The sequence below is a fragment of the Pterocles gutturalis genome, unplaced genomic scaffold (assembly GCF_000699245.1).
Source record: "Pterocles gutturalis isolate BGI_N339 unplaced genomic scaffold, ASM69924v1 scaffold19675, whole genome shotgun sequence".
Lineage (NCBI taxonomy): Eukaryota > Metazoa > Chordata > Aves > Pterocliformes > Pteroclidae > Pterocles > Pterocles gutturalis.
The window spans coordinates 18-12,979 of NW_010141295.1; the positions used below are offsets into that span (position 1 = coordinate 18).

The 12,962-nt window shown below is 47.5% G+C and overlaps 1 protein-coding gene across 1 annotated transcript in view; it reads left to right on the forward strand.

Annotated features, from left to right (window-relative positions):
• Positions 1-1,144: 1,144 nt before the first annotated feature.
• Positions 1,145-12,962, forward strand: part of KIF17 (kinesin family member 17) — a gene marked incomplete at its 3' end in the record, with an annotated part of 15,122 nt that continues 3,304 nt past the window's right edge. Inside the window, exons 1-9 of the mRNA XM_010083984.1 lie at positions 1,145-1,288; positions 1,678-1,779; positions 4,575-4,764; positions 8,104-8,556; positions 9,318-9,329; positions 9,629-9,726; positions 10,424-10,571; positions 11,900-11,988; positions 12,119-12,243. Coding sequence (XP_010082286.1) covers positions 1,211-1,288; positions 1,678-1,779; positions 4,575-4,764; positions 8,104-8,556; positions 9,318-9,329; positions 9,629-9,726; positions 10,424-10,571; positions 11,900-11,988; positions 12,119-12,243 — 1,295 coding nt within the window. The remainder of the gene's footprint in view (positions 1,289-1,677; positions 1,780-4,574; positions 4,765-8,103; positions 8,557-9,317; positions 9,330-9,628; positions 9,727-10,423; positions 10,572-11,899; positions 11,989-12,118; positions 12,244-12,962) is intronic.

Below are 12,962 nucleotides of genomic sequence, written 5' to 3' on the forward strand. Positions count from 1 at the left end.
GTGGGCTGAGGAGTTTGACGTGGGTGGGTGATCCCGAAGGGGAATGGATTTATGGACAGGGACAGTCCTGTCGGCTGCTTCGAGAGGCTTGGCTGCGGCCCTGAGGGGCAGAGGAGGGGTAAACTGCGTCCCGGCGGTAGGCTGGGAAATTGGGAAGAAAAGAGAACTTTTTCAGCAGCCAGCGGGGCGCTGAGGATAGAGTTACAGTTAATTGTTTTAGGCGGATGTTTACATGAAATATGAACTCCCCTGAGCTGGCCCTAGAGATGGCAGCTGGACAGAAACAGCAGTGGAAAGTGATGTGAGGGGAAGGGGGACAAACAAGACTTCTGATGACTTTAGGGACATGTTGACTGCCAAGTGAGAAACCTTAGAGGAGACAGGGAACCTCAGCCTGTTTTAGAATAGCAAAAGGAGAGGGGATATGTTTGTTGCCTGTTAACACATCAGCAGGGTAAACAGATAGTGTGGGAAAGGAACCAGTAAAACAAAAATCCCCCAACCCCCCCAATACCCCACAATTTTGTTAGAAGAAGAAAAAGGGATAAAATGACTGGAGATATTTTTAAGATGGAAGTTCCTGATTGTGAGAACAAGCAGGGTCTGAAACAGTAGATTATTAGATTAATAGTTTTTTTCTTTTTATTTCAACCTTAAGAAATCCAAATATCTTTTATTCCTACTCTGCTTCTCTGAAATAGGAACAAGCGAAAGTGTAGGCCTTCTTTCAGCCAGCCTTCCCAGAGATAATTATTCTAAGCTAGTGACCATCCTTTTGGCCACCCTACAATCAAGTAGCATTCTAGTTGTCTCTCTGGGTTTTGAAAGATTTTTCTGCCCTATGGCAAAAATATTCAGGTCTTCTAAGTGTTGTTAACTGCCTTTCCACTTTTCAACACCTATGTTTCTTCAAGTTTTCTGTTTTGAGAGAAAACCATGGATTTATATGCCAGCAGAATGCAGTTTTTATTATTATTACAGTCTGATGGCATATGAAGGTCAAGCAGCTGTTTGAGTTTTACTTCCAGCTCTTCCTTTAAAATATTTTTTACAAGGTGGGATAGAATGTGGATAATCTATTTGCAGTTATGCTAAGTGTGAAGATAACAGCTATTTTATGTGGTTTTTCCTCCATTTCCAGGGGGTCACCGAAGGCTACAACGGCACCATATTTGCTTACGGCCAGACTGGCAGCGGGAAGTCATTCACCATGCAGGGAATTGTGGATCCGTCTGCGCAGAAAGGCATCATACCCAGGGCATTTGAACACATTTTTGAGAGCGTACAGGTAGGATGTGAAAGAGATCCTGTTGTAAGGTGGTGTAAATATCGAGAAAGATGATTTTTGCGTCATATCCCAAGGACTGAGTGCCGATCGCACTCGGAAGCAAGAATGGGGACAGGCTGCCTCTTGTCCTAAAGCTGAGGCCCATGTAGAGTCAGGTGAACTGCACCCTCATTTCTGCTGACTTTATGGACTTGCACTTGAGATGTTTAAGGATTGAAAGTCCCTATAGCAAGTGTGTTGAGTGGTTACACCTGGGGATGAAGTGCCAAGACAGACTGATGAAGTGCTGAAGGGAGGCAGGCACCCAGCTGCCACTGAGGATCTACATGCGCTGCCTACTTGCCTTTATTTTGAGAACCTTACCCGAAAATCGTTCCTGTTTTGTGCAGTGTGCTGAAAATGCCAAGTTCTTGGTAAGAGCTTCCTACCTGGAGATTTACAATGAAGACATACGAGACCTTCTAGGAGCTGATACCAAGCAGAAGTTGGAGGTGAGGCAGAGTTAATGTGTGTTAATTAGGAAGTGCTTTAATTTGCTCAGATATTATTCAGAGATTGTAATTAATGTCTTGCCGAAGTGCAATAATACGCTCTGTCAGAAGCTGAATGCCAAAATATGAAGAAAGGTGACAAATATAGAAGTCAAGAGGGGATTTTGAGGGACTTTAGTCAAAGTTTTGTGGCAGAAGGAACAGAATCCAGTCCCGCGTGTCCTGCTCGATAGCGGCCAGCAGCTTATCAGAAACTGTGTGAAAATCATTACAGGACAAGGATGGAACAAAGCACTCGTGGGGCAGTTTCTTCCTAATCCTCTTCATCTCGTGGCTTTCTCTACAGCAGGAGGTTTCTGTGCCTCCCAAATGTTTAATCTGATCCAGTGTAGCTGTCGATGAGCTCATTATCTGTCTAAAACAAAAAAAGCTGAGACTTTTTTGAGGGGACAGAGCAGATATTACTCCCCATGGGAACGCATGAGGAAGGCGAGCAGTTTCCAGGAACACAGGAGAGTAAACTTCCCTGAAATCCTCATCAAAGGGGCTGATTTTTATAAAATTTACCTCTGGATTTGCAGATCTTTTTGCATGTATTCCTGAGGGGGATCTGCAAATCTCCTGTCCTAATTGACTTCCCTGCAGGCCTGCCCTTGAGAAGAAAAGCGAGGCACTAGCACCATCTGCCGCACGGACGCGCAGGGATGGTGACAGACCCAAACCCCCATACAGGGCAGATGGGTTTTAACAGGCTCCTGGCTTTCAGGGAGGCAAAACCCTCTTCCAAGTGTGCTTTGCCTGTGCCTGCCGAGAGGGAGGGTGGGAGAAGGGGACTGGCAGTTTCGGAAGGCGGTTTCCCATCCTTTGTTCCACATCAGCAGCTACACTGGTTTCCGTGACAACTGCAGTTGGCACTGAGAGGGCAGGAGTTGGGCAGAACAGTTTCCAGGGTAACACCGTCACACCATCACACCGGAGACAGCCCTGCCTCCACCGAGTAATTAATTAAGGAAGGCACGTCCTGCAGAGACTGAAACCCCGGGCTGACCCACTGCGTCCTCCAATTCTCCTCCAAAATACCTTTTTTTGTTGTTCCTTTCCCTTTCAACATCAGTGACTTTGGTGACTCTGAAGCCCACAATCACCTCCTGTGGCATGAAACCCCGTGACAAGCAGACTTTATGGTGCTCTGCAAGGAAAATACCCCCATCAGTCTGCCATGGAGTTAAACAACAGCCATGTCCTCGGTCGGGTGTTCCTTGGGGACCCTGCAGCACCCTCAAACGCAGCTGGGCCAGCCGCAGGGTTCTCCCGGAGCACAGGCAAAAATCACTGAGTGTGAACAGCGTGGCTGTGATCCTGCCATGGGATTCATCCTGGGCAGTCACGGCTTTAGAACAAGGTTAAAATCCTGCCTAGTTTAGTTTTCACCCACTTCTGCTCTGTTCTGTGCTGATTTTTTTTACAGCAAATGCTGTTTTATATTGCTTCTTGTGACACGCACATCATTAAAACATCTAATGATCTTTGGAAGTCACGCTGCCAACTGCAGTGCCTGTCACTCCGTGACACCGAGTCATGACAGCCGTATCTTGATATGCCAGCTGCCACAATAAAGATAGAGCTTTGGTTAGGAACTCAGCAGGTGTGGGGTGGGACATTACCGTTGAAAATGAATTCAGCTCGTTTAAAATTCCCAGTGTGGAGGGGGGCTGGTGTAGGAGTGCAGGGATCTCTCAGTTGTTTTGTATTTTTATGGAGGTTTGATGGATTAGTCAAGATTTTGAATGTTTCAATTGTTTATTAGCGTGCTGTATGAAATGTTTTTTCTACATGATTGATAATTGCTGAAAAGACACCGTTAGGTGTTTATCACTCTGTATTTACCCAGGTGCATGAATAGGGTTTTAGAACAGGTTTAAAATGAACTAAGCTGGAGAAAAATTATTAGAGTCCACCCGTGCGTGACGGGTGGGACTTTGGGAATTTTGTCAGTGAGATCAGACGCCCTCTCAGAGCGGAGGGGTTCAGTAAAGCCCCAGGAACAAGATCTGTGACTATTGAATCTGTGCTTTGGTTTTAAAAAAGCTCCCTATGACTGAAGAGATACTAGAGCCTCGGCCATAATAGGTAAAAAACTTTTCAGCTCTTTTTTAAAATATGCAGCTTAACAATAGGGAAGGTAGAAGGCGGCTCAGCGCAGGTGACCTGGGAGATGTCGAAATCAATCTGCAAACTTGGAACTTTAATTCTTTTATCTGCAGAGCCACGAAGGTGGTTCCCTCTTTTTGTGTGGTGCGGCTCAGTGCAGGTGACCTAGGAGATGTCGAAATCAATCCGCAAACTTGGAACTTTAATTCTTTTTATCTGCAGAGACACGAAGGTGGTTCCCTCTTTTTGTGTGGTTTCATTCCTCCTTCAGAAACACTAAGGCTTTTTTGCGGCAGGCAGCTACGTTTTTGCCATACTGCGGTTTAATGTCTCCGCATGAAAAGCTCCTGTAGCCTGCAGGTGACCTAGGAGATGTCGAAATCAATCCGCAAACTTGGAACTTTAATTCTTTTTATCTGCAGAGACACGAAGGTGGTTCCCTCTTTTTGTGTGGTTTCATTCCTCCTTCAGAAACACTAAGGCTTTTTTGCGGCAGGCAGCTACGTTTTTGCCATACTGCGGTTTAATGTCTCCGCATGAAAAGCTCCTGTAGCCCTCAAGCTTCTGGGCAGCTTCCAGCGGCGCCTTCCCGCAGTCTTGGTGCGTCTTGTTCTAACCCGCCGCGCGCTGTCCCTGTTTTGCAGCTGAAAGAGCACCCGGAGAAGGGGGTGTACGTGAAGGGGCTCTCCCTGCACACCGTGCACAGCGTGGGCCAGTGCGAGCGGATCATGGAGACGGGCTGGAAGAACCGAGCTGTGGGTTACACCCTCATGAACAAGGATTCTTCCCGCTCCCACTCCATCTTTACTGTCAATATGGAAATCAGCACCGTCGGTAGGTAGCTGGATGTCCTGCGTTAGGCCCGGGCCTAGCAGAGCGCAGAATCTGTGCGGTCTGGCCAGTCACCCCACAGCTAAACATAGATCCTAAATGATTTTAGGGCCTGTAGAGATCAGAATTGTGCCCTGACATGGACATTCTGCGCAGTGCGAAATGTCTGAGTATTCAAAGTCTTTTTTTTAAACTCGATTCCCCCTTAGGAGAGAAATATCTTACACTCAAACTGGAAACATATTTCATTCTTCTTCCATTTCTTTATCTTCTTAAACCTTTATTTCCAGCCAAGGGTAGTAAATCTCACAGCCCGTGCAGTGCCTTGGAGTTCATACGTTGTACAGCCTGGAGAAACTGATCTCATCTGACCTCCTTTACGGTGCAAATCAGATCATTTCACCCACCGATTCCTTCACTGAGCCTAATCACGGGGCACATCTTTTAAGCAAACAGCTAATCTGGGTTTAAAGATGGAATAAAAGAGTCCCTTAATAGTGGTTTAATGACTAATTTTCCTTTCTCGAGCATCTCATTTCCACTGGCGTTTCTTTAGCTGAGAAAGCTGCCTCACTGGGTCTGAACACCGACCTCAAAAGGGTTTTTTCTGCAACTAAGAAAGGAATTAGTTTCCTGTATTCTGTCTAGTCCTTGACCCTGGCTGAGGCTGTGAACAGCTTGGCTTCGTTTTCTTCAGCTGTTTCAGCCGCAGGGAAAGTTACCCAATCTCTTCCTGAACTGTGGCTCCAGATGTTGGTGACAGTCCCTGGTTTTCCTCTGTCCACAATGGCGTGTGGGAGATGTTTGGAGTTTCTCAGTTAGCACAGCTGGCGGATGCTAATCCTTGCATTGTGTGGGTGCATAAAATCCCAACTTGAATCCTAAAAAGAAGTATTTACACTCCTCTTTTGTGGTCCAGATGGGTGCAGGGCTCTTCATCTTGCCTGAAACAATTTATCTGATTTCAAGCTTTGAAAAGTTGTTACAGGGAACAGAACGCAGGTGGGGAAACTTGCAGTTTTGGCAGTTAATGGAAGACAGCTTGGAATATTTGAGGAGAAAGTTGAGGGTTCTGGCACAATCCCTGTAACTGGATGGTTCTGTGAGGACAGTAATTAGTTGAAATAGTTAATTAAGTTTATATTTTTGTTGTCATCTTTAGGCTTCATGAAGATGTGCGTGGGGAAGCTCAAACTCATTTTCCAGCTAAGCCCTGTAGTAAATTATAATTTACAGGGAGTTGATATTTTAAAGGATCTCTTTGTGATTATGTGGACTAAAATTACTCTTTTCTAAAGTAACAGATTCAGGAATTATGGCAAATACCCACCTCTCAGGCTACAGAGGTATGAAATGCACAAGTTACCATCAGTATTTTTACTGTATTTAGAGTAGCAGCTGTTTTATTCCTTTACATTGTGCTCAGGGATTGATCAGTTAATGAGAAAGCCGTCGTCGATTTGGCCAGTGCTGCTGCCACCGGATCCGGCCGATGGGCTGTGGGAGAATTAGATGGGTGAGACTTTCAGGCTGCTGCAGGGATTTTAGCAAGAGTCTGGGGACCTTGTTACACCATGGAAACGAAACCACTAAGCTCCTCAATTGAAACAACCCACCTCTGGGGGTAAAAGGACTGCCAGGAACCAAAACAACTTTTTAATTGCCTGTCAGTGTTTACATAAACTGGGGGAAGGAGGCAAAGGGTTAGAAAATCTGCTGGTTGGGACTGTCCGCTCAGCCCAGCACTCAGAAGAGACAGCGAGAGGGTGCTCTATCAAAGCTCCATCTGGGTTTTTTTATTCCCAGTTCTCCCATGCTTTGACACACCAGAAAGAGCTGGAGTGAAATAACAAGTTTGCTCCACAGCAAACGTTAAGTTCCAGTTAAGAGTCTGTTGCTGTAACTGGGGAGATATGCTGGGGCAATAGATTTCAGATTTTGTGTGTGTGTGTGTTTACCTGTGAACTTTCAGCTTTCCCCCGTGCATCAGATAATTCATTGCTCGTGTTTAGGTAATGTCCACAGCTGTGAATCTGAACTCTGACTAAATTCAAGGCTAGGTTTTGTAGAATTCTGTCTGCAAAAGGGTGGACCTGGTTAAAACCTTGATGTTCTTTTTGCTCAGAGCTCTTGAGCTTGAACTTGAACTTGGGGTGTAATTGTGACGGATGATCAGGACATGGACATCCAAGAGTGTGGTCCATTGCTCTGCATGAGGCTGGGAACATTAAGTAGCCAGAGAAACCGAGGGGCTCAGAAATCGACCGATGCCCTCTCAGTCACAGGGAATTTGTGCTATCCCGTTAATCCGGCCCCAAAACGCAGGTCAGGAAGTGGATATTACATGTGTGAGGTGTGTGTCCAGGTAGCTGGGCAGCTGGCCTTTAACCTCAGCTCCCATCTTCTCTTGCCTTGGGGCAGTACGAGGAGAATGGCACCAGCTCCCGGGTCTGACTCTGCACTCACTGAAATCCCTCTCCTCATCCAGGTGGTTCAGGCTGAGTGCAGTCCTGCTTTCTTGCAGTTTTCCCGTTTCTCGCCCGCGTTCCTTCCTTTTACTTTCTTATCGAGAATGTCGTGAGTGAAGGAGGAACAGATGCTGCTGAGCGTGCCCATGTGCTGAGTCACGGCAGCTTTCCAGAGATCTGGGCAAGAGGGGAGATCTTGAACATTCGAGCCAGATGGTGGACCTTGATGGAATCTGACAGGACACGCTTCGTCTTTGGAAGCACAGCAAGAAACTTCTTGATTATGTCCATTGATGAGGGTTGGATTCTAGTCTTGAGAAAAGCCGTAGTTTGGGAGTTAATGGAAAAACTGTTTCCCAACATAGTGTCTACTGCAGCCTCCCCACGTCATGTAGGTATTCGGGAGCCTGCTCTTTTGCCCCGCTCTCCATCCAGCCCTGCTCCAGTTGCTGCCCCTTGACTCCTCATTTCATGCTTCCTCCCTTCTTTCTCTCCAATTGTCTGACATTAGCTTCATGAAACAATCTGAGGAGGAAAAAAAAATGTATAAATCCAGGGTCTGACCTTGCAGAGAGCTTTGTGTGAAATTCTAAACACTGTGGAAATATGTGGAGGGGGTCTGTGTGTGTGTGTCTCCCAGAGCTCACTGGGAGAGTACGAATAGTCAGGAATTTTTACTGTGCAGAATCTCGTTCAGGAGAGCACTAAAACATCTCGTTCTAAGATTAAGTAGATATTTATTTACCGAAGGGAGTCAAGGCCTAGATGCAGACACAGAGCTTGAACTGGAAGGTGATGCCAACAGAGTCCTGGTTCTTGACTGTTAAGATGCTTCCTCTTAAGAAGAGCCTAATCCAGAATTATTTTCTTGCAGATGAGCGAGGGCAGGACCACCTCAGGGCCGCGAAACTCAATTTAGTGGATCTGGCAGGAAGCGAGAGACAGTCAAAAACTGGAGCCACTGGGGAGCGGCTCAAAGAGGCCACCAAAATCAACCTCTCCCTCTCAGCTCTGGGCAACGTCATCTCAGCCCTGGTCGATGGCAGGTGTAAACACATCCCCTACCGAGACTCAAAGCTGACCAGGCTGCTGCAGGACTCGCTCGGAGGAAATACCAAGACGCTGATGGTCGCGTGCTTATCGCCAGCTGATAACAACTATGAGGAAAGCCTCAGTACTTTGCGCTATGCTAATCGAGCGAAAAACATCAAGAACAAGCCCTGTATCAACGAGGACCCCAAGGATGCTCTGCTGAGGGAGTACCAGGAGGAGATTAAGAAGCTGAAGGCCATTCTAGCCAAACAGATGGGCGCCAATAACTTGTCAGGTAGGAGAGCCCTTAGGGGCTGCAGGGAGGTTTTATCTTTGACAGAAAAATGTGGGTTTTACACGTTAAATGCTCACTGGATTTCACCTCAACCTGTCCCTTACCTGTTGGAGGCAGAGTTCTCCATTCTGGCAATGGGCTTTTCCTTCACTGTTGCCAAATTGACTTTATTTCACTGGTAAAGACGATCTCAATTCTCCGGTGTTTTCAATAATGACAAATTCTGTTAGAAAATGCCGATGTGATTCAAATCCTTGGTGGTTCTTCATCATTCTGGCTAGAATTTGGTCAGTCACAGAAGAGAGGTTTTGGCTGGCAGAGCAAAAATGAGCTGCTAAAGAAATAATAATGTAAAATTCTTTAGATGTATGTTTTCAAATCTGGCATTCCACCCTGTTCTCCTACACTGAATTTTGGACGCTACAAGAAAAGTTTTGCCCTGCAGATGGCACTGCTTACGGAGAGCAGCACTGTCCTCTCTTTGAGGACTGAGCCCAGCCCCAGCAGACTCGCTCTTTGCTGTGAAGTAGGAGCAGCAAATGTGGGAACCGATGGGTAAGATCAGGCTTTAGGGGGCCGATCACCTTTTGAGAATTATGCCCCAAAAAAGGGCAACTTTGAGAAGCAGAAGAAGGCTGTAAGATTTTTTTTTTTCCCCATTTCTGCCAACTTTCTGAAACAGTGGTGAAGAAAGCAAGCAATTTCCTTGCACCTTTCATCTCCTTCCCAGTGTCTTTCATCTTCCAAATCTGTTAGCGCAGCCCTGGAAACAAGTCTCCCGTCGTTCTGTGAAAGAGATTAGATTTATATTCGCTTTCATACACCTGAAGCTTAAACCTCTCCCCCTCTGCTCAGCGCTGGCTCCTTCTCTCCCCACACCTCTGCAGTCCCAGCCCAGCAGGCGTTTTGGCAGCACAGGCGCTGGCACATGAGCGCCGTTTAAAGGAGTGCGTGGATTGCCGTGGTCTTTGCTGGCAGCCAGGTTCTTTGTTCTGTTTCCAGGCATTCTCCAGACAATCCCACCCAGTAATTTGGAGTGATTTTTTTTTTTTATTTCTGCTTTGCTTTGTAGGGCTTCTGCCTGCTGAGACTGCTCACCTGGAAGCAAAGCCAGCTCCCCTCCTCAAAGCCCAGACAGACGTGGAAGCAGAGAAGCAGCTAATCAGGGAAGTAAGTCAGGAGAGGGTATCCCATGATGTCTTTGACTAAGACTTGTGGGTTTTTATAATAATTATTACAAATACGGTGTAAGGCTGTGTGGTTCAGCCTTTTCAGTACACTTCTCTTCCTAATTTTTGGTCCCTGAGCTTCTCCTCTGGGCAGAACGTGTGTTGATGGAGGCCTTACTGACAATGCCGCTTTCTCGCAGCGTTGTTCCCACCACTCTGGAGATGAATTGGGATGGATTCCCAAGAATAATTTTTGAAGTACATATAGCAATGGAAGGAAACTATTTGTAAAACTTAGATTCCTCCTGTCAGGGGAGGGAGAAATAGCAGGGAGGAAAGCAGTGGTCAGAGATGTTAGGAACAGGACACGGATGAAGATAAAGAAGGGATATGGAGACAGGAGGAAAAATGAGGAGTTGGCAGCGGAGACAAAGAGAGAGAGGGGCCAGAGGAAATAAAACTTTCTCCTTGCTCTTTACAAAGCTCCTTCCAGGACACCACATCGGCCCAAGACAGAGGTTTCTAGGGCGAACTAGTCACCTTTCATCAATACTGTGTTGACATAAATCACAGAAAAAGTCAAGGAATACAGGATGGTAAAATTTTATTGGGGTGGACATAAGGTGTGACCTAGAATGTGACCTTGTGCGCAGTCAGGAGCGGGGCGGTCACATCAGGCTGTCTGCTGTGCCTTTCAGGAGTACGAAGAGAGGCTGGCCCAGCTAATGGCCAGCTACAAAGCAGAGCAGGCGTCCCGTGCCCGCCTCGAAGAGGACATCTGGAGCCTGAAGAATCACTACAACCTCAAGCTGTCTGCGCTCGAGGAGAACCTCTGGAAGGAAGCAGGTGCGAACGAGGCAGGGGGAGGGTGTGCAGTGCAGGCTGAAAGTTCCCTGGTGCTGTTAAAATGCTGGGGGTTGGATTTAGGCATGAGCAAACAGACTGTTTTTGCAAAGTCAGTTTTTGCGACAGCAACCTTTAAAGTGGCAGTGACTGCTACTGCAGCAAGTGCTGCCTGGCAGCAACAGCAGTCCCTGCTCTCAGCCCTCCCTGATCGACAGCAGGAGTGGTAACTCTGGCTTTTCTGGGCCATTCGTGAAACTCTGGCCCAGCTTTGTCCTCTTCCCTATTTTCCTGACTTCTCTCTGTCAGGACCAGCCCAGCCCTACCCTGTAAGCCCTTGAGGGGACAAAACGTGATTTTTACCAGCACAGCTGTGAGTTTTTTCTGACTTAGTGCAGTGTTTCTCTCGAGCAGAGGTTTGAGCTGCAGAGATGACTGGTCTCGGCAGGCGCTGCTCTGTCTTGATCCGATTGGCTTTGCGCAACTTGCCCGCCCGAGACGAGGGTGGCTGCGGCAGTCTCTTCCATCGCATGCAAATAGGATGCAGCCCTCGGTCTCCCAGTGGATTATCAACACCATCGCTTTGCTGGAGGGTGGATATTCCTCTCACGTCCCTATAAATCGTTGCCAGCTATCCTCTTCATTACTGCTTTTCATTTAGAGTTCCGCAGTGCCTCAGAGCATGTTTTATAATGTGCTTGTACAGCACTTATAGCCTAATGTTAATTCTTGAACCTGTATTCTTCATTTTTGATTCTATCACTTTCTAAAGTGAGAGGTTCTTCCCCCGCCCCTGACTCTGATTACCAGTGTGCACCCCCTAATCTCTGAAATGGATTATTTGTGTGTGAACAGGAGGACCCAGGCTCTCCCAGCCCTGTAAAATCATAGAATCATAGAATCCCAGGATGGTTTGGGTGGGAAGGGACCTTAAAGCCCATCCAGTGCCACCCCCTGCCATGGGCAGGGACACCTCCCACTAGCCCAGGTTGCCCAAAGGCTCATCTAGCCTGGCCTTGAACCCTTCCAGGGATGGGGCATCCACAGCTGCTCTGGGCAACCTGGGCCACTGCCTCACCACCCTCAGAGTCAAGAATTTCTCCCTAATATCTCATCTCAGTCTCCCCTCTTTCAGCTGCACTCCTTACCCGAGACTCCCTCTGGCTCTTTGATGGCTTTTACTGACCAGCGTCAATAACAGACCTTTTCCTTCCAGATACACCATTTTTTAGCTTTTGGTGAAGACACCGTGTGATGTTTTCACAGATTTATGCCCTGGTTTTGCAGAGCCTGTTCCTGACACTGTGGATATTTCCTCTTTCACTCTCCAGCTGCCTTGAGGACTGAAACTACTCCTGACGAGACACCTCTGCACGAAGACGCTGTTGCTGCAGCAGATGAAGAACCAACGTCAGCCCAGGTACCCTCCAAGCTACTTCGTCCCTCCCCAGGCTGAATAAACCTGAGGGGGTAGCGTCGTGCTTCATCTATCCCGGTACTCACACCGCATCTTTTCAGAGCTGCAATTTTTCGTTTTCTCTTGTCCTCAGGTCCCAGCAGTGCCTGGGACTGTCCAAGACGCTGGTGGCGTGAGCAGGGGGAGCGCTGGAGCAGAGGTGGCTGTCGCTGCCGAGGGGATTTCACTGCCTGCAGACCAGCAGCGGGTGCTCGCCAGGTCAGTGACTGCGCCGCTCCTGCTACCTGCCTCCCGGGCGTTGTGTACAACGCACACGGGCAAGAACCAACCCTGTCCTTCCATGATATTACAGCTGCCGAGCTTCAGCTGTTGGTTTAGTGCAGCACAAAACTAGGCAGATGCGTATCTTTTACCCCAAAATTAACTCTGTCCTTAGCTGTGGCATTCGATGATGCCAAGTGCCAGAATAACAAAAGAAAATTCCAAAAGAAAACTCTGGAGATGTTTGTGTCAGCAGATGCGGAGGTGAGGAAAGCGTGCTTTCATGATCACAAATCCTGCCTAGGTCTGTAGGCACGGGCATCTCTTTTTTTTTTTTTTTTGCAGGTGTAATTTCTGAGGAGTTTATAAAGTTGAGTCTGGCAGTCGCTGACAGAGCTTAGGTGCCCAAACAGGTTATGGAAGGAGCCTCCTTTTCCTCTTAAAAATGGTTCTTGAAGGGCACTTTGAGCCCTCTCGTATCAGTAGGAGTAAGGAACCATGCCTTCCTGCTGCTCACTGAGCATGTGGATGGAGGAGGGCGCATCCTCCATGACTCTCCTTTGTCACCAAGGTCACTTTTGCCTCTGACTCACATCTGACAATGTTCGCAAGACGTCAGCAAGAACTGACGTGAAAATTTCCCAATAATCACATTTTAGGGAGCAGCATTAGAGCCAGGGCCTGGAGCACAGGATGCAGCCACGACGCTAAAGCTC